This window comes from Brassica napus, chromosome A9 (genome assembly GCF_020379485.1).
Source record: "Brassica napus cultivar Da-Ae chromosome A9, Da-Ae, whole genome shotgun sequence".
In the NCBI taxonomy this organism is placed as follows: domain Eukaryota; kingdom Viridiplantae; phylum Streptophyta; class Magnoliopsida; order Brassicales; family Brassicaceae; genus Brassica; species Brassica napus.
The window spans coordinates 40,098,747-40,118,654 of NC_063442.1; the positions used below are offsets into that span (position 1 = coordinate 40,098,747).

The 19,908-nt window shown below is 44.7% G+C and overlaps 7 protein-coding genes across 7 annotated transcripts; 5 read left to right on the forward strand and 2 right to left on the reverse strand.

The window, feature by feature from the left end:
* Positions 1-606: 606 nt before the first annotated feature.
* Positions 607-1,431, forward strand: LOC106368795 (protein EPIDERMAL PATTERNING FACTOR 1). Its single transcript, XM_013808839.3, has 2 exons — positions 607-996; positions 1,098-1,431. The coding sequence occupies exons 1-2, from the start codon at positions 906-908 to the stop codon at positions 1,313-1,315; spliced, it is 309 nt and encodes a 102-aa protein (XP_013664293.1). The 5' UTR covers positions 607-905; the 3' UTR covers positions 1,316-1,431.
* Positions 1,432-1,795: 364 nt separating this feature from the next.
* Positions 1,796-2,557, forward strand: LOC106415359 (putative cell wall protein). Its single transcript, XM_013856037.3, has one exon. The coding sequence runs from the start codon at positions 1,864-1,866 to the stop codon at positions 2,305-2,307; it is 444 nt and encodes a 147-aa protein (XP_013711491.2). The 5' UTR covers positions 1,796-1,863; the 3' UTR covers positions 2,308-2,557.
* Positions 2,558-2,619: 62 nt separating this feature from the next.
* Positions 2,620-4,330, reverse strand: LOC106368796 (lipoyl synthase, mitochondrial-like). Its single transcript, XM_048741565.1, has 4 exons — positions 3,824-4,330; positions 3,538-3,749; positions 3,079-3,458; positions 2,620-2,998 (listed from the first exon to the last, which is right to left on the reverse strand). The coding sequence occupies exons 1-4, from the start codon at positions 4,246-4,248 to the stop codon at positions 2,891-2,893; spliced, it is 1,125 nt and encodes a 374-aa protein (XP_048597522.1). The 5' UTR covers positions 4,249-4,330; the 3' UTR covers positions 2,620-2,890.
* Positions 4,331-5,487: 1,157 nt separating this feature from the next.
* On the forward strand, positions 5,488-5,974 carry BNAA09G43580D. Its single transcript, XM_013808836.3, has one exon. It carries the CDS (start codon positions 5,595-5,597, stop codon positions 5,799-5,801), a length of 207 nt encoding a protein of 68 aa, XP_013664290.1. The 5' UTR covers positions 5,488-5,594; the 3' UTR covers positions 5,802-5,974.
* A 335-nt stretch (positions 5,975-6,309) lies between these two features.
* On the forward strand, positions 6,310-7,962 carry LOC106415593 (formimidoyltransferase-cyclodeaminase). Its single transcript, XM_048741568.1, has 3 exons — positions 6,310-6,681; positions 6,872-7,271; positions 7,353-7,962. The coding sequence occupies exons 1-3, from the start codon at positions 6,310-6,312 to the stop codon at positions 7,859-7,861; spliced, it is 1,281 nt and encodes a 426-aa protein (XP_048597525.1). The 3' UTR covers positions 7,862-7,962.
* Positions 7,963-8,908: 946 nt separating this feature from the next.
* Positions 8,909-9,937, reverse strand: LOC106368790. Its single transcript, XM_048741567.1, has 4 exons — positions 9,646-9,937; positions 9,413-9,483; positions 9,255-9,332; positions 8,909-9,169 (listed from the first exon to the last, which is right to left on the reverse strand). The coding sequence occupies exons 1-4, from the start codon at positions 9,746-9,748 to the stop codon at positions 9,146-9,148; spliced, it is 276 nt and encodes a 91-aa protein (XP_048597524.1). The 5' UTR covers positions 9,749-9,937; the 3' UTR covers positions 8,909-9,145.
* A 75-nt stretch (positions 9,938-10,012) lies between these two features.
* On the forward strand, positions 10,013-11,772 carry LOC106368789 (clathrin light chain 1). Its single transcript, XM_048741566.1, has 3 exons — positions 10,013-10,449; positions 10,676-10,829; positions 10,912-11,772. The coding sequence occupies exons 1-3, from the start codon at positions 10,157-10,159 to the stop codon at positions 11,428-11,430; spliced, it is 966 nt and encodes a 321-aa protein (XP_048597523.1). The 5' UTR covers positions 10,013-10,156; the 3' UTR covers positions 11,431-11,772.
* Positions 11,773-19,908: the final 8,136 nt, after the last annotated feature.

A 19,908-nucleotide genomic window follows, 5' to 3' on the forward strand; every position in this document is an offset into this window, starting at 1 on the left:
GAAATTAGAAAAGAAATCCGCTAATGCAAATAAAAAGAAGTGACTCGCATATAGTTCCCAACTAATTGTTGATAATTAAAAGGATTAACTGTTAAATTTATGATAAAAAAGTGTTTAGGGATTGGATCTGGTGACAACAAAAGATTATGTAGATGTTTTTGCAGAAAAATGCTAAATAACATTTGTTTATATGGTCATTATGTGTAGAAATGAACTAAGACTTTATAGTATAAATTATTATGGTTGATTAATTTTAGATATTTTCTGAAGAATGATTGCTGAATAATAATGTTCATTTGCTTAATGACTATGTCTTTACTCTTTAGTTATTTCTGACCCGAAACCAACAAACACTAATGATTTGATTAAACTAACCAATCAACTTAACTTGTAAAACGAGTTGGCTTAGGTTATCTGACCAAAAATACAAACAGAAAAATAAACTCACTTACCTCATCATATGAGATATGACAAATGCACTACTATTTAAAAATAAAAATTAAAAAAACATTAATGGTGTGGGAGGGGCATTAATGGAGGTCACACAAAAGAAAGGCCAGAGAAGGCAAATTGAAGGTGACTGTATACAAAAGTAGGTCTTTCAGTTTTGCACAGAGGAAGCTCATGACATTCAGCAAAGCAGCACGAACGAAGTTCATCAAGTTTTTAATTAGGCTTCGCTTCTTGTGATTCCTCGAAAATTTATATCATTTCATACGTTCGTTCTTGTTTTCATGTGACTTTACTCTTCTCTACCGTGAGTCTCATCAATTTCGTAGAACGCTATGTTAACGATCCACGTATCATATATACACCTTCTTCTCTAGCCGTACGTACCACCACACATCACTTCATCCCACTTCCTAACTTATATAATTTTACTACTCAGATCACAAGAGTATATCATGAAGTCATTTCTTCTCCTTGTCCTATTCCTCTCTTTCTTTGTCGGCTCTATCTTCGCTAGTAGGCATTTTCCGACGCACCCCTATCCAAGTATGTATGCTCTTCTCTCTCACTCTCCTTAATTTTACCCACCTCTTTCACTATCTTCAATGTCTTTTAACTTGTTCAATTATGTTCGTCTGGGTGGGCAGGTCATAATAATCATCATGTCGGAATGAAGCGTCAGAGGAGGCCGGACACGGTGCAGGTGGCAGGGTCTAGGCTGCCGGACTGCTCACACGCGTGTGGCTCATGCTCCCCATGCCGTCTTGTGATGGTTAGCTTTGTGTGTGCATCTATAGAGGAGGCTGAGACTTGTCCCATGGCTTATAAGTGCATGTGCAAGAACAAATCCTACCCCGTCCCATGATGAATGAGCCTCTCTCACACTTAACTCTATGCATTCAAACGTTTTGTTTCTTTCCTTTTGCTTCTTCGGATAAATGACCATGTGTATGTATAAAATGCATCTTTTCCTTTTTTTAATTCTTTTGTCTTTTTGATATCTTAAACACAGTTTTACGAAACAAGATTAGTTGAGCCACTCAAAAGCGTGGTCGACTAAATCGAAAGAGAAAGCCACACAACACAGTGGGCTCGTCTAATGAATTATGGCCCATGACACTGCATTTCAGACTGCAACAACCAAAGTTGTAGAAAGAATTATATTTAAAGGGCACGTAGTACATACGTTGTTGGCTTCCACCAAACTTTGGAGGCTCTCTAATAATTAGCAAACTCCATTCTACGCATTTGTTACACACCTTCTATTTTCAACCATTTCATCTCACCTTCGTTAAATGTTTCCACAGTTAGCTCAATAAATTCACTATATACACGCATACACTTTCCCTCCACAAGATCAAACAAACACACTACCTTCCCCAAGTTTTCTCACTACAATTTGTAAAAAAACAAATGGCTTCGTCTCTGCTAACACTCGCAGCAGCAGCAGTCACTGTCATGCTTCTTAGCCTACTGCTTGGACCTGCAGAGCAAGTTAGCGGACTGCGTCATGTTCCCAAGTCCCATAAGACCACTGATGTCAAACACCCTGAGTTTCTTGTCACCATTGAGCCCAAACCAACTATTCTCATCCCCGGTGTTGGAAGGTTCTTGCTTCCTCCCAAATGTAAGAAACCATTCTACCCTTACAATCCCGTCACTGGAGCTCCCCTTACCGGCGGGTCTATCGGTGGCCAAATCCCATCATTTGGTGGGGGACAAGGAGGCGGAACTCGCACCCAGCTCCCTGGTGGCGATGATACCCTTGTCCCAAACCCCGGATTTGAAACTCCAACCCCGGCCACTGGAGCTGGCGCTGGAACCAACGGCCAAGTTCCTCCGGTGCCACTACCTTGATTTATTTTTCAATATCTGTCAACGAATAAGCATTCCTTTGATGCAAAAGTGTCTATTTGAGTCTTACCTTCTGGTTTACTAGCCGTTACCTTAAGAGTCATATGTTTGTTATCCCTCTCTTTCTTTTTGGATCTCTAAACAAGAGAGAGAGAGAATCTTGTGTCTTGTTCTTCACTTCATGTCGTCAAGAAGAAATCTAGAGCATTTGTTTACATGCCATTACATTTAAATATCAAAATGCTTTATGATACATGTACTTGTACTCCTCCATTTCGCATACTAAGTAGACTAGATGAAGAGAAGAACTCAATCAAAGCTGAATACACTAATCACCCACTCAAATTATTCCCTCGAAAATGAATGACTTACAACTTAATGATACGCTGATGCAAAACTACAAAAGGTAGACGATGGAGCAGAGTTGTACATATCAGAGAAAGATGAAGGACAATGATCGTATAGTGAGAGAGAAGAATAAACACACAAATGACAAATGATAGTATTACATTTTCTCATCATTATTCAGAGTAAACAAAGCAATAAAGTGAAAGAATTCACATAGTGTAATCCTGGAATTGAGTATCTACGGGGAGGAAGAAACTCGATCAGCCTCAATCATGGACTTTATGTAGTACTCTCCTGCTTTGTACGACGACCTCACCATCGGCCCTGATGCTACGTACCTGAATCCCTGTTTAACCAACAATCCCATTTTACCCCTCTCCTTGTTTCCCATCAAATTTCCAAAAAAAAAAAAAAAAAAGGCATTACCATTTCCATGCCAAGAAGGCGGTATCTCTCAAAAGCCTCCGGTGTCACGTACTCAGCTACAGCCATGTGACGCTTAGACGGCCTCATATACTGGCCGAACGTCATAACATCAACCCCCGCCGCTCTCACTTTCTCCATAGTCTTGACCACTTGATCAGGAGTCTCCCCACATCCCAGCATCACCGACGTCTTCGTCAAGGTCCCTGCAGGCGCATGCTGCTTAGCCATCCTAAGCACATCCATCGACTGCTTAAAGTTAGCACGGTGATCCCTCACAAAGCTCTGAAGCTCCTCAACCGTCTCAATATTGTGCGCAAAGACGTCAAGCCCTGACTTCGCCACCTTCTCAACACATCCACCATCTCCGCGAAAATCAGGAACTATATATACAAATCAAACATCAAGAAAACAAAAAACTCATAAATTAATTAAAGACGTCGTCGTAGTCAGTGAGGTTACCTAGAGCTTCTATCAGCATCTCCGGCTTCAAAGCTTTCAATCTCTGCACAGTTTGTGCGAAATGGCCACTCCCCTGATCAGGCAGATCGTCGCGGTCTACACTGGTGATGACGACGTAATCAACACCCCACGATGCGATTGCTTCAGCCACGTTGTTAGGTTCGTTGGGGTCAGGAGGTGGAGGCGTGCGCGATGTCTTCACATTGCAAAATCTGTAAAAAAAAAAAAAAAAAAAAACTGATTTGAAGTTGATGAGGAGGAAGAGAGGGATGAAGAAGAAACAAACCTGCAGCCACGTGTACACGTATCCCCGAGGATCATAATCGTTGCGGTGGCGGTTCCAGTTTCGCCGCCGGACCAGCACTCGCCGAGGTTGGGACACTTAGCCTCCTCGCAGACGGTGTGGAGGTTAAGGTCTCTGAGCTTCTTCTTGATCTGGACGTACCTCTCGCCGCCGGGGATCGACTCCTTCATCCATTTGGGCTTGGGGAGAGGCTTCTTCTTGGTGCCGACCTCGACGGAGTAGGTATCGCCGTGGATGAAGTCGGTGAGGGAAGGCGACTCGTCCGCCAGACGCGCTCGGAGAGACTCGAGGGTCCTGGGGGATTGAGTTGTTGCGGATGAGACGGGAGTGATCGGGGAGGAAGAGGAGAAGAATCTCGACGACGCAGGTCGAAGGAATCGAGAGAGGAGGGCGGAACGGGATTGCATATCGACTCTCTCTTCTGATTTGGGAGATCCTCACCGCAAACAAAAAGTTGAACGAGGAAATGGATTGTGAAAGCACAACATCATCCCTCCATCGCTCATTTTGGGTCTTTTCTAATAAGGCCAGGCCCATTACGTTTATGTCCCCTGATTGGCCCATTACGTTAAGAAAACGTTAGTTATTTCTGCGAGTGCAAGTGATTAGTGATGGATGGAAATGGTTGCCTCGACAGTTATGTTTAGAAACTAAACAAACGTACCACCTACTCAACTCGACCACCTTCTCTTTTATTATTAGTAGACAGAAAAAAAGGAGTTAGTGGAATAAAAGGGATGGAATAATTATAGAATTGATGTAGAATTAGATAGAATGATCATTCAATATCTTTCAAAGAAAATGATAAAAAGTTATGGAATTAATGGAATAAACCATTCTAAAAGATTTTATTCCACAAATTTGTGATCAGTTGCAGATAACAACATTCAAAAAAAATCCTCAATGATGTACGTTTGTGTGTTGGAACATCAAGTATACACATGTACTTGAGGGGGAGAGGGAAAGCGGCAGAGTTGAAGCAGGAGGCAACAAGACGAGCAATGATGGCAGCTCTCTGACAACACACATGTACACTCTCACCCTTTTGTTCCAGATAACAACATTAAAAAAACGTCTCCTCTTGCGCTTGTAGGGGATTTGACTTACTCCGCCACTCACTCCTTTATTCACTTGAAGTAAATGTAACTCACTCAACTTCTTAACTGTTTTTTTTGTCACAACCATCTTTGAAAGAAGCCTACACTCTGAAGCATATACATATACATAATAAATACGCAATTTTGGATATATCACCCAATCGCGTACGTGATGGCTCAAATATGGGTAACCTTAGAACATGGTAGTTTGTTCAAAGGCATTAATGGGTGGGTGTTATCATTCATTTGACTAAATAAAATACTAAGAATAATGCGAAAGTCAATGGCTATGGTTAATGGGGAAATGGGTGTCTCTGCCCTCTGGTGTAGAGTAGTATCCAAAATAAATAACCAGAGGCAGTTGAGAGTGATAATAAGAAGATATGTGGCACAACTCATAAGTGGGTGGTTTCGTTTAAATAATAAAAATTCAATAAAAAAATTTTGAATGTGAAAAAAGTCAATGATAGTAAGGGAAGTCAGCGAGCCAACTGTATCTTTACGTGACACGCGGCGGCGATCTAGATGGTTGAAACTCCCAAGACTTCTCTATTTAAGAAGACACACTCACCCCTCTCCAACTTGAAGCTTAACACACAACATTCAGTTCTGTAGTTTGCTATATCTCTTCATCTAGTCTGACCTGTGGAGAAGCAATGGCCATCTTCTGTTTTCTTGTAGACCAAAGGAAGCAAGTCCGAGGGAGAAAGCCGGCTGCCGGTTTATGCTCGAGGTGTGGAGGAGGAGCAGTGGTGGCTGACATGAGAACCTCCACAAGATTCTGCGGGGTTCCCTTTTACCGCAAAGCTTGGAAGGCCATTGTCTGTCACTTTTGTGGAGCTGTGCTCAAATCTTACCACTGATAACTGATGTACCAACCATATTTGTTATTTTTTTTGTTTTTCTAAATTATTCGTTTGTTTTAATGAATCAAGCTACTTGCCATTGTATGTAGCTAGATATCCTAGAGTCTGTGTTGTTGTTATTCAGCTCTTTTTCTATAAGCTTTTGAGATGGATCTTCTCCTTTTTGGTTATCATAAACTGAAGTGAAACACACAAGTTTGGGAAGAAAAGTTAATAGGCAAAAGCACGAAGGAATGAATAATCAAAAGCTACCACCCCCAACTTGCTTCCAGTCATTTTACAGCTTTCAACATTAAATGCCCCTCTCTCAGTACAGACTACAGACAGTGTCTAAGGAGGGCCCAATTGTTTTGGGCCGCTTATATTCTGACCCAAAAGTAACATCATAAATCCCCAAATCTCTAGTCTTAACTCCTTTTAACCCTAATTAAAATTTTAGAAGATACATCGTATCTATCTCGAGAGATCATCATCATCATCATCATCATCACTTTTCAATTGGACGATGAGTTCAGAAGATATCTTCGATTGTATACTCCGCCTAGAGGAAACACACATACAACAAGGCTTTGACGAAGGTTACGAAGCGGGTCTAGCGTCGGGTCGGGAAGACGCTCGTCATCTTGGATTGAAACTCGGGTTCGAAACAGGCGAGCTTCTCGGATTCTACAAGGGCTGCTCTTCCCTCTGGAACTCACCTGCTCTCCTTGCTCACTTGTCTCCTCAGCTCCACAAGCACCTCCACGACTTCCAAGCCTTGCTCGATAAGTTCCCGATGATGGATCCAGAGGACGAAACCAAAGACGAGATCAAGGATGGTCTCAGGGTCAAGTTCAACATCATATGCGCATCTCTCGGCGTACCCAAGAAACAATTGGTGTACAAGGGATACCCAAACCCCTCTTCGAACCTCGACTTCTAACAAGACACGTCTCTTTTTTTTCTTTTAATTGGTTTGTACTTTTTTTTTTTTTTGGCCACAGAGTCGTTAGTGGATAAGCTTTTTTCTTTCTTTTTTAGCCAACACAGAACGCTTTTATTTATTTGTTTATTTATCTTGGTCGGAGGAGGAGATGTTGAGGAGAGAAATGCTTGGTTGTTGCAAGGTTTACATATCTGAAGCGAGGAACAAGGCTGCCCTTGAAGCTATCGAGAGATCCGCAAAGACTTTTCCACCAGCTGCGATTGTCAACAAGTTTGAAGACGCTGCTTATGGCAGGGTTGGGTACACTCTCGTCTCCGCTCTAGATCACGAGGGGTTGTCATCTTCTTCTCCCCTGAAGAGTGCGGTTTTTGCGATGGTTAAGACTGCTCTCGACGCGATCAACCTCGAGTCGCATTGTGGTTCCCATCCCCGGCTTGGTGTGGTCGACCACATATGCTTTCACCCTTTGTATGAGACCTCTATTGACCAAGTTTCTTCCGTTGCTACTTCCTTGGCCAGGGATATCGGATCCATTCTCAGAGGTGAGTACTTTATGGAGGACCTTTATTCATAGACTCTTGGAATCTTGAGGCTGTTGATATGACTTACTACCATTTGTGCAGTTCCTACGTATCTATATGGAGCAGCACATGAGGAGGAGTGCACGCTGGATTCGATAAGAAGGAAGCTGGGGTATTTCAAGGCGAACAGGGAGGGACATGAATGGGCAGGTGGGTTGGAGTTGGAGGTGGTTCCTGTCAAGCCAGACGCAGGGCCACAGGAGGTGAGCAAAGCCAAAGGGGTTGTGGCGATTGGGGCGTGCGGGTGGGTCAGTAACTACAACGTGCCAGTCATGTCAACTGATCTCAAGGCGGTGAAGAGAATTGCGAGGAAGGCAAGCGAGAGAGGAGGAGGCTTGGCTTCGGTGCAGACGATGGCTCTGGTGCACGGGGAAGGAGTGATAGAGGTCGCTTGTAACTTGTTGAATCCAAGCCAAGTTGGAGGAGATGAAGTTCAGGGACTGATCGAGAGGCTTGGTGGAGAGGAAGGTCTGATTGTGGGGAAAGGGTATTATACGGACTATACAGCTGACCAGATCGCTCAAAGGTATAAGGAGTTGCTCATCAGTTGATATAATGCATGAGTTGTTTGTTTGTGTTCAAGATAAGAAATTTTAAAGTCAAAAACAATATGCTGTCATTCCCTTATCTTATAGGAATATTCATTAGATTTTGCGGTTGTGTTTTTCTATATTTTATTATGATGAGTATAAATTCAAGCTAGCATATATTTAAAATGAAAATGAAATATGATAGTTGCATTAGGTGATAAACCCTTCATTGGTGTTTTGTACTGATAGTAAGTGTATGATGTGCACATTGGAGTATAGGAACACATATGTGACTGATATAAGTTACCAGTTGAAAGAAAAAAAAAAAGTAATAACAATTCTGTACTGACGTTTTGCATAAATGGTAAATCGGTGAAACCATAGAGACATGTGAATGCCTGTTGTTTTCTCTTAACATTTTTTTCCCTTCGCGTATAGGATTAATGCGTTGCAACTTAATATGTTTCCTTCGGTTGGATGAATATTCATCAACTCATATCGCTTGTTTGGCCTGGTGAAGTGCTTCTTAATGATTCAGTGTGCGTGTATATATATGCAGTCTGACCACATTTTTGCCATTAGTGATCATCTTAATATTCAGATTTGATCCTACAATATGATGGTAGACAAGTTAAGGCCTGCTGCCTTTGAGAAACATTCCGAGAAAGAAACCTCTAGAAACTACGTGTGTGTGTTCACTGAGGGAGTAAAAGTTACGATTTGAAAAACAGTGCTCCTCGCATACTACAACATTGGTGACTGGAGAGACCGTGAATGAATTAAAACAACTGATTTCAACTAGGAAAGCAATAGGAGAAAATGCCTAATTTCAACTCCAAATACAACACACAAGGCCAGAGATGGACAATACAAAACTAACAAGAGGCAAGCTGCGAATATTTGAAGAGTATGTTTCGTCCTCTCAAGATCTATCTAATTAGACACCAGCTGTAGACGAAAGCAACTAGCAGCAACATTTGGTTCAGCCAAACATGGTGGACATAGATGTATAGTAACTAATCGTGAACAAGGAACTTATTTAATCTCATCCAAACCAAACAAGTAGAATGATCCAAAGCAAATCACAATGCTAAAACCTTGAAAAGTTTCAAAGCATAGGGGAAATTATGAAACAGAATCATCCACTGGATACATGATTGAGATCTCAAAAGGTGATTAAACGATCCATATTATTGTCAAAGAAAACAAACAAGTAATTGCTGGCTTTGATAACAAGACCAGTCACAAGGTGCTGAAAAAGAAAGTAAATGCACGAGAAGAAGACTCTTTTCCCCAGTGATAAATTCATTGCGCAGCCTCGGCAGGCTTCTGCAAATAACCATCAAAACATATGTAAGAAGGGGTAGAGGAATAGAGAGAGCCGGTTTGTTAAGGAAGAAGAGAAAGCAGTTACCTCTCCTTTGCCACCGGTGAAGAGCTTGTATCCACCGTAGAAAAGCATGCCCCAGCCAGAGAGCGAAATAAGCACAAACTGCAGAGAAGAAAAGGAATCATCATCATCAACTCATAGCTTTAAAACAAAAATAAAAACAGAGATATGAAGAAACGAACATGCTCCTCTTTCCAGTTTCCTGGGTTCGTGGGCTGTTTCCAGAAGTCAACCTTGGTAGATCCATGGTGATCTGCAACATTCTCATTTTTTTTAGATTCAATCCAAAACAATCAATCAATCAATTCAATGGGTTCCGAAAACATTTCTACACGATCTGAGGGAGTAATCAGATAATGAAAGAAATTACGATCATTAGATCTAAGAAAATATCAGGAGAGAGAGAAGAAAGTACCAGCGGCGCCAGCGAGACCGCGACGCTGACAAACAGAGGCGGGGGCACGTGCTGCAGATGGAATCTGAGCTAGGCTCATGGCTCGGCGAGCGAACGACGCCATTGTTCTCGGCTTTTGATTTAGGGTTTCAGGAGAGATTGTGGGAAGGAAGAGATCAAGTGACGGCACTCACATGAGGCCTTTTTGTAAGATAACAATAAAACGATGCCGTACTAAAAGTTTAGTCAGGCAACACCTGGAAACCTCCTTCTCCTCCAGAGGCTCCTACTACCTAAACAGCGAATTTGTAAAACGTCACCGTTTCAAACGCTTGGTGGCTTGGGTTAGTCAGTTGCACGTTTTGGTCAACGTGCCCTATTCTAATGGAAGAAAAGAAAAGTAAATCAGATCTACGCTAAGCTTTGAAAACGACGCGTTTAGAGTTCCGTAAAGGCTTTTGTCTATATTTCTCTTTCTTGTGAATCAAAGCAGCGATCGGATCATAAGTCAAGAGAAGCTCATTTTTACGCCATGGCGACTTTCGATGACGGAGACTTCCCGGCGGCTCAGACCCATTCCCCGACTGAACACGACGATTCATTCATGAGCTACGAAAACTTCTCCGAAGCCCCGCCATCGGGTGGCTTCTCCTCCTTCAACGGTGATGGATCTGAAAATCCCGCCTCTCCCAACGGCTACGGATTCGCTGCTGCTTCCTCCCCGAACGGAAACGGCGACGCCGGGATCTTCGCCTCCGATGGGCCGACTCTTCCGGATCCGAACGAAATGCGGGAGGAGGGTTTCCAACGCCGTGAATGGCGCCGGTTAGTCTATCTGCTTCTGACTAGATCACAGTTTGTTCTTAGCTTAGGAAAGTTTTGGACTTTAGATCATTCGATAAAGATATTAGGATCATGTGGTCGTATAGTGAATGTAACAAATGCGCTAGATTAGAGTTCAATTGCAAAGCCTCTGGTTAGGATCAAGAAAGAACCCATCTTTTATTATACGAATGAATCTCTGAGTGTGTGAAGTGATATTTTGGTTTAGTCAAAACGCACTTCACCTCGAGGAGAAGGAAAAGAAGGAGAAGGAGATGCGGAATCAGATCATAGCTGAAGCTGACGAATACAAGAAGGCCTTTTATGAGAAGAGAGAAAAGACCATCGAGACCAACAAGGCTGATAACCGCGAACGGGAGAAGGTAATAATCTCTGTGTGATTCAATTCAAGCTAGCTTTTTGTGTGAGATTCTTTTAAAACCTCTCTCTCTTTCTCTCTTGAAGCTGTATTGGGTGAACCAAGAGAAGTTCCACAAGGAAGTTGACAAGCACTACTGGAAAGCAATCGCGGAGCTGATCCCGCGTGAGGTTCCCAACATTGAGAAGAAGAGAGGGAAAAAGGATCCGGACAAGAAACCTTCTGTGATGGTTATCCAGGGTCCTAAACCTGGGAAGCCTACTGATCTTGGGAGGATGAGGCAGATATTCTTGAAGCTCAAGACTAATCCACCACCCCACATGATGCCTCCTCCTCCGGCCAAGGACGCGAAAGATGCCAAGGACGGGAAAGATGCCAAAGAAGGCAAAGATGCCAAAGGTGGCAAAGACGCCAAGGAAGTCAAAGATGGAAAACCTGCGGCTGAGAAAAAGGCCGCAGAGGCAGAGACAAAGGCTGCAGAGGAAAAACCTGCATCACCTGCCAAAGACTCAAGTGCTGAAACAGCGAAACCTGAGGCTGCTGCTGCTGGCTTGGGAGAAGGGGAAAAACCTGTGGTTGAGGCTGAGGGAGCCAAGGCAGAGTAAAAGAGAGAAGGCTGTGTTAGCTTTACTATTGGGGGAGGGGATAAATTGGTATTAAAGTCAAAGTAACTGCGGGCAAAAATAAGAAGAGGTAAACATGTGGTCATAGAAGCTCTATTGTGGGTTTTCTATGGCGCACCATTTCTTCTTCTGGAGAGAGAGAGAGAATCTTAGTCCTTCGTTTTGGTTTTCTATTTTTATTCATTATTTCTTTCTTCTGCAAAATTTGGTGATGAGGATATTGTCTGGGATTTATTCATTTTGCTTCCACGTATTAAATTTTTATAAGACTTGAGAAACACAGTTACAGGTTGTTGGATGAGTAATAATATATTGATTGTATGATGTCGGCATGTGTTGTCTGCCAATAGTTTGGTGGCAAGGATGTCGTGATTGATGGCCATGTGAGGCATCTTTACATTACTTTCGTAGTTGACCTGGGATTGAGGAAGATAATGGAACACCACGCGGTGGTGAGGTCCAGCTGTTTCGTCTCCGCAAACAGACACACCAAGTTATGTACTACGAAGATCATGTTGGAGGATGAATATGATAAGTTTGAACGTGTAATCTCCCTTATCGCAAGATCCCACTCTCCTTTACGTAACTGGTTCGTGTAAAAGAGAAATAAGAAACTCAAAGCTTTAATAACTCTCTCGATATTCGATAACGTGTAATCCCAAGTAGGAATCACAGTACAAGAACGATGATGCTAAAGGTATTACGATCTCATGGCGATCGTTCTCAGAGGACTCATGACGTCACTCTTCAATACATACAAAAAGCATGAAGAAAAAGTAAAACAACTACTCGACTTTATTCTTTATTCCTCGTAGCAAAGCCTCTGTCTCACACCAAGTCTTTGCTCACTAGTCCTTCCCTCTTACTCCACCAGAAGGTTACTTTCTTCTTTCTCCTCTAACTCCCCGTCTTCAACTCCCTTCGACTCTGTCTCAGACAACACCTGCTCCAACTGGTTCACTCCCTTGCGACGTTTACGAAAATAGACCTGCTGGTACGTATCAATACCCCGCCCAACGAGACGCAGCTTGTCCTCAAGCTGAAATTCCGGAAACTGACGAGACAATTCCCAACCCGACACCCAAGTATTCTCATGAGCTGGCAGACCCATCCATTGAACCAAAACCTCGAGACGCCCATCCTCTGTGTATCGAGTATCCAACACTGCTTCCGGTAGGACTACAAACTCTCCGGTAGACGAAAATGTCGTCGGCAGTGGTGTGACCGGTATAGACTGGCCGATCGCAGCCTTCAGCTGAGAGATGTGAAAAACCGGATGTATGCGAGACGAAGGTGGAAGTTGTAGACGGTAAGCCACCTTCCCCACTCGTTCCACAACCTCAAACGGACCATAGAACTTCGCGGCTAGCTTCTGACAAACGCGACGTGTGACAGAAGACTGGCGATACGGTCGTAACTTCAAGAAAACCCACGTGCCTACATCAAACTCCACATCTCGACGATTCTGATCAGCCTTCCTCTTCATGTTCTGCTGCGCTTTCAACAACAATTCCTTCAAATGTGCTAACATTTCATCCCGTTCACGCAACATACTCTCCAAATCAAAGTTTCCCGTTGAACCTTCCTCGAAAGGAATCAAGGTAGGCGGGTCTCTGCCATAGACCACGCGAAAAGGCGTTGTCTGTAACGAGGAGTGAAAGCAAGTATTGTACCAGTATTCCGCCCATGAAAGGTACTTAAACCAAGTCTTGGGGTGGCCCGACGCGAAGCAACGCAAGTAGGTTTCCACGCAGCGGTTGAGGACCTCTGTCTGACCGTCCGTCTGCGGGTGAAATGCGGTGCTGAACTTCAGCTTGGTCCCTGACAGGCGAAAGCATTCCTTCCAAAAGGCACTGAGAAAAATTCGATCCCGATCCGAAATGATAGACGCCGGAAAGCCATGTAAACGAACTATCTCAGAAACAAACTTTGACGCTACATCAACTGCTGTGAACGGGTGGTGTAAACCTATGAAATGGCCATACTTGCTCAAACGATCCACCACCACTAAAATCACATTCACCCCCGTCGACGACGGCAAGCCCTCCACGAAATCAAGGCTGATATCACTCCAAATCTGTGTCGGAATGGGTAATGGCTGGAGCAATCCCGCCGGTGAGAGTGTGGAATACTTATGCGTCTGACACACGGTACATTGAGCCACATACTGTTGCACAGTACGTCGCATATCAGTCCAGTAAAACGCCTGCTGAATGCGTTTGAGCGTCTTAAGCACACCAGAATGACCCCCAATACGACTATCATGGTATTCTGATAAGAGCAGAGGAATGAACTTGGATGTACGAGGGATCAGCAAGCGAGTTTTGTAACGCACATAGCCCCCAATCAAAGAAAATCCTTTCCCTACTGGTGCGCCAGCCAACAATTGTTGCTTAATGGCTTCAATGCCTTCATCTTGCGCAATTTCAGCATAAATGTCTTGCAAGTGAAGGGATTGAGGGATCACCAGTGATAACAACGTTGCACACACGCCTCCTTCCGGTCTGGCCATCTGTCTCGACAGTCCATCTGCGGCCTTGTTCTCAATCCCCGGTTTATAGATGATGTCAAACTGAAAACCAAGCAGACGAATCAACCATTTCTGATATTCCATCGAGACCTCACGCTGTTCCAGGAGAAACTTCAGACTCTTTTGATCAGTGTGAACCACAAAGTGATGACCAGTAAGGTAATGCTTCCATTTTAAGATAGCAAACACAATAGCCATGAGTTCTCGCTCATAGATCGGCTTCAGCTGTTCCCGAGGAGTTAACGTGTGACTATAATATGCAATGGGACGTTTATTCTGCATCAGCACGGCTCCTAATCCCACACCGGAAGCATCAGCCTCCACGACGAACTGCTCCTTGAAGTCAGGAAGAGCGAGGACGGGCGTGGTAACCATAGCCTTTTTTAGCACATCAAACGCCTGTTGGGCTAAAGAAGACCAACAGAACTGCTCCTTTCGAAGCAATTCAGTAAGTGGTTTTGCTAGAGTCCCATAATCCTTGACATAGCGACGATAGTAACCCGTCAAACCCAAGAAACCCCGCAATAACTTCACAGTCTTTGGAATAGGCCACTGCTGCATCGCCGCTGTCTTGGCAGGATCTGTACCAGCAGGTCTATTTCCGTAAACGTCGCAAGGGAGTGAACCAGTTGGAGCAGGTGTTGTCTGAGACAGAGTCGAAGGGAGTTGAAGACGGGGAGTTAGAGGAGAAAGAAGAAAGTAACCTTCTGGTGGAGTAAGAGGGAAGGACTAGTGAGCAAAGACTTGGTGTGAGACAGAGGCTTTGCTACGAGGAATAAAGAATAAAGTCGAGTAGTTGTTTTACTTTTTCTTCATGCTTTTTGTATGTATTGAAGAGTGACGTCATGAGTCCTCTGAGAACGATCGCCATGAGATCGTAATACCTTTAGCATCATCGTTCTTGTACTGTGATTCCTACTTGGGATTACACGTTATCGAATATCGAGAGAGTTATTAAAGCTTTGAGTTTCTTATTTCTCTTTTACACGAACCAGTTACGTAAAGGAGAGTGGGATCTTGCGATAAGGGAGATTACACGTTCAAACTTATCAAATTGGTGCGTTGTGACAGTGATCGGCGACGTTTGTGAAGATGGACAGCTCGGCGGAAGATATGTTGGAGGTGAACGAGACCATCGCAGAACTTTCGCAACAAGTGGATTTTATGAAGACTGAGTGGAATCGCGTGTCGACGTTCGTAACGGGAGCTGAGGTGCAGTTGACAGCTATCGACCGAAGTTTGTTGACGACGGAGAAACGCCTCGACTCGTTGGATCGTCGTTTTGATCAGATGATGACGGTGTTAAATCGTCTCGATTCGAACCAGATGCCGACGAGAGCGCCGGGAAAGGAGGTAGCAGAGTCATCGGCGTCACCAGCGCCGGTGTTCCAGACAGCTTCTCCGTTTCATTCGTCGGGGGTTCAATCGGGTCCACAGTATCATCATCCAGCGTGCGAAACACGCGAGAGTCTAGTGAAGAAGATTGAGATGCCGATCTTCTCTGGATCGGGTCCGTATGGGTGGATTGCACGCATTGAACGTTATTTTCGTTTTGGTAACTATCATGGTCGTGATCGTCTGGATTTGATTGCTGTTAGCCTTGAGGGTCCGGTGCTAAATTGGTTTAACTCGGAGATGGATACTGTTCCGTTCACAGATTGGGGTCAGTTTAAGCGGCGTTTGTTGTCACGTTTCAGGCAACGTTTGGAGGATGAGCCAGCGAAACGCCTCTTTGCGCTACGCCAAACAGGTTCGTTGACGGATTATATCAATGAATTTGAGGAGCTAAAGAGTATTGTAGTGGGAGTGGATGAGCAGAACTTGGAACATATTTTTTACAACGGGTTGAAGCCGGAGTTTCAGGAGGTGATTAAGATGAAGGAGCCACGGGGGTTGACACAACATATCACGGCTGTGATGGGCATGGAAGACAGTGCCTTTTGTAAATCAGTTTTGGCGGCGGGGGCTACTACTAGTGGTGGTCGTCGTGGTGAGTCGACTCCTAACTATAAGTCGACGGTACCGTTTACCGGGACTAAGAAAGGAGTGACGACAACCTCACCTACAGGCACTGCTTCTAGCTTCAAACCTCGACAGAAGTACACGGATGCGGAGTTAGATGACATGAGGCGTAATGGAGTGTGCTTCAAGTGTAAAGGGAGGTATTCTAAGGCTCATGTCAATGAGTGTCCGATGAAGGATTTGCGGATTATTACGGTGCTTAACGGTTATGAAGTGGAGGTTTTGGATGACAATATGATTGAGTTGACTGATGATGAACTGCCTATTGCTCATCAGATTATGGAGTTATCAATGAACGCGTTCTTAGGTAATGATACTCCTACAACTATGAAGGTTCGTGGTCAGTTTGGACGTTGTGCAGTGGTGATACTCATTGACAGCGGCGCTTCGCATAACTTTGTGACGCCAGGCGTGGTGGAGCACTCTAAGCTCCCTCTGATCAGTGGCTCTAAGCTGCAGATTCGGTTGGGTACTGGGGTAACTGTGGATGGATTAGGCGTGTGCCACTCTGTGTCTTTTTCGGTGCAAGGAGAAGCGTTCACTGATGATTTTATTTCGTTGGAATTGGGGGGCGTTGACGTCGTCCTTGGCGTGCAATGGTTGCGCAAGTTGGGGAAGTGCTTGGTGGATTGGAGTATCCATGAGTTGGGTTTTAAGCATCATGGTCGGATGGTGACATTAGTGGGAGAACCGGACTTGCAAGGCAGGAAGTTTTCGTTGCAGTCACTATCCGTTGTTTCGGGAGCTTCGTCGAAACTTGTGTCAGTGGAGCTACACAATCACAGGGTCGTTCCTCTACCGGTTAATACGGAGTTGCAGGCCGTGTTGGACTCTTATCCTCACGTATTTGCGGTCCCTACATCATTGCCTCCTCCTCGAGGTCATGACCACCGTATTCAGTTACTTCCCGGGGTGTCTGCAGTCTCCGTTCGACCTTATCGTTATCCAAGAGCTACAATGGAAGTGATGGAGAAGATGGTATTGGAAATGTTACAGGCCGGGATCATCCGCACGAGTACTAGCCCTTTTTCTAGTCCCGTTTTACTTGTCAAGAAGAAGGATGGTTCTCATCGCTTCTGTGTTGATTATCGTGCGCTTAACCGCGCGACCGTGCCAGACAAGTTTCCAATCCCCATGATTGACCAGTTACTGGATGAGCTTCACGGTGCAGTGGTATTTTCGAAGTTGGATTTGCGCTCCGGGTATCATCAGATTCGCATGTGTGAGGAGGACATTGCGAAGACGGCTTTCCGCACACATGAGGGCCATTTCGAGTTTCTGGTTATGCCTTTCGGGTTGACGAATGCTCCATCTACCTTTCAGGCATTGATGAATGAGTTATTTCGTCCATTCCTACGGAAGTTTGTGTTGGTATTTTTCGATGACATTCTCATCTACAGTTCATCACTGGAGGATCATGTACAACATCTTCGGTTGGTTTTGGAAATATTTGCGGAGCAGAAGTTATATGCCAATTTGAAGAAGTGTGCTTTTGGTCAACCTCAGGTGGAGTATCTTGGTCACATTATATCTAAGGACGGCGTCGCAACAGATCCTGCCAAGACAGCGGCGATGCAGCAGTGGCCTATTCCAAAGACTGTGAAGTTATTGCGGGGTTTCTTGGGTTTGACGGGTTACTATCGTCGCTATGTCAAGGATTATGGGACTCTAGCAAAACCACTTACTGAATTGCTTCGAAAGGAGCAGTTCTGTTGGTCTTCTTTAGCCCAACAGGCGTTTGATGTGCTAAAAAAGGCTATGGTTACCACGCCCGTCCTCGCTCTTCCTGACTTCAAGGAGCAGTTCGTCGTGGAGGCTGATGCTTCCGGTGTGGGATTAGGAGCCGTGCTGATGCAGAATAAACGTCCCATTGCATATTATAGTCACACGTTAACTCCTCGGGAACAGCTGAAGCCGATCTATGAGCGAGAACTCATGGCTATTGTGTTTGCTATCTTAAAATGGAAGCATTACCTTACTGGTCATCACTTTGTGGTTCACACTGATCAAAAGAGTCTGAAGTTTCTCCTGGAACAGCGTGAGGTCTCGATGGAATATCAGAAATGGTTGATTCGTCTGCTTGGTTTTCAGTTTGACATCATCTATAAACCGGGGATTGAGAACAAGGCCGCAGATGGACTGTCGAGACAGATGGCCAGACCGGAAGGAGGCGTGTGTGCAACGTTGTTATCACTGGTGATCCCTCAATCCCTTCACTTGCAAGACATTTATGCTGAAATTGCGCAAGATGAAGGCATTGAAGCCATTAAGCAACAATTGTTGGCTGGCGCACCAGTAGGGAAAGGATTTTCTTTGATTGGGGGCTATGTGCGTTACAAAACTCGCTTGCTGATCCCTCGTACATCCAAGTTCATTCCTCTGCTCTTATCAGAATACCATGATAGTCGTATTGGGGGTCATTCTGGTGTGCTTAAGACGCTCAAACGCATTCAGCAGGCGTTTTACTGGACTGATATGCGACGTACTGTGCAACAGTATGTGGCTCAATGTACCGTGTGTCAGACGCATAAGTATTCCACACTCTCACCGGCGGGATTGCTCCAGCCATTACCCATTCCGACACAGATTTGGAGTGATATCAGCCTTGATTTCGTGGAGGGCTTGCCGTCGTCGACGGGGGTGAATGTGATTTTAGTGGTGGTGGATCGTTTGAGCAAGTATGGCCATTTCATAGGTTTACACCACCCGTTCACAGCAGTTGATGTAGCGTCAAAGTTTGTTTCTGAGATAGTTCGTTTACATGGCTTTCCGGCGTCTATCATTTCGGATCGGGATCGAATTTTTCTCAGTGCCTTTTGGAAGGAATGCTTTCGCCTGTCAGGGACCAAGCTGAAGTTCAGCACCGCATTTCACCCGCAGACGGACGGTCAGACAGAGGTCCTCAACCGCTGCGTGGAAACCTACTTGCGTTGCTTCGCGTCGGGCCACCCCAAGACTTGGTTTAAGTACCTTTCATGGGCGGAATACTGGTACAATACTTGCTTTCACTCCTCGTTACAGACAACGCCTTTTCGCGTGGTCTATGGCAGAGACCCGCCTACCTTGATTCCTTTCGAGGAAGGTTCAACGGGAAACTTTGATTTGGAGAGTATGTTGCGTGAACGGGATGAAATGTTAGCACATTTGAAGGAATTGTTGTTGAAAGCGCAGCAGAACATGAAGAGGAAGGCTGATCAGAATCGTCGAGATGTGGAGTTTGATGTAGGCACGTGGGTTTTCTTGAAGTTACGACCGTATCGCCAGTCTTCTGTCACACGTCGCGTTTGTCAGAAGCTAGCCGCGAAGTTCTATGGTCCGTTTGAGGTTGTGGAACGAGTGGGGAAGGTGGCTTACCGTCTACAACTTCCACCTTCGTCTCGCATACATCCGGTTTTTCACATCTCTCAGCTGAAGGCTGCGATCGGCCAGTCTATACCGGTCACACCACTGCCGACGACATTTTCGTCTACCGGAGAGTTTGTAGTCCTACCGGAAGCAGTGTTGGATACTCGATACACAGAGGATGGGCGTCTCGAGGTTTTGGTTCAATGGATGGGTCTGCCAGCTCATGAGAATACTTGGGTGTCGGGTTGGGAATTGTCTCGTCAGTTTCCGGAATTTCAGCTTGAGGACAAGCTGCGTCTCGTTGGGCGGGGTATTGATACGTACCAGCAGGTCTATTTCCGTAAACGTCGCAAGGGAGTGAACCAGTTGGAGCAGGTGTTGTCTGAGACAGAGTCGAAGGGAGTTGAAGACGGGGAGTTAGAGGAGAAAGAAGAAAGTAACCTTCTGGTGGAGTAAGAGGGAAGGACTAGTGAGCAAAGACTTGGTGTGAGACAGAGGCTTTGCTACGAGGAATAAAGAATAAAGTCGAGTAGTTGTTTTACTTTTTCTTCATGCTTTTTGTA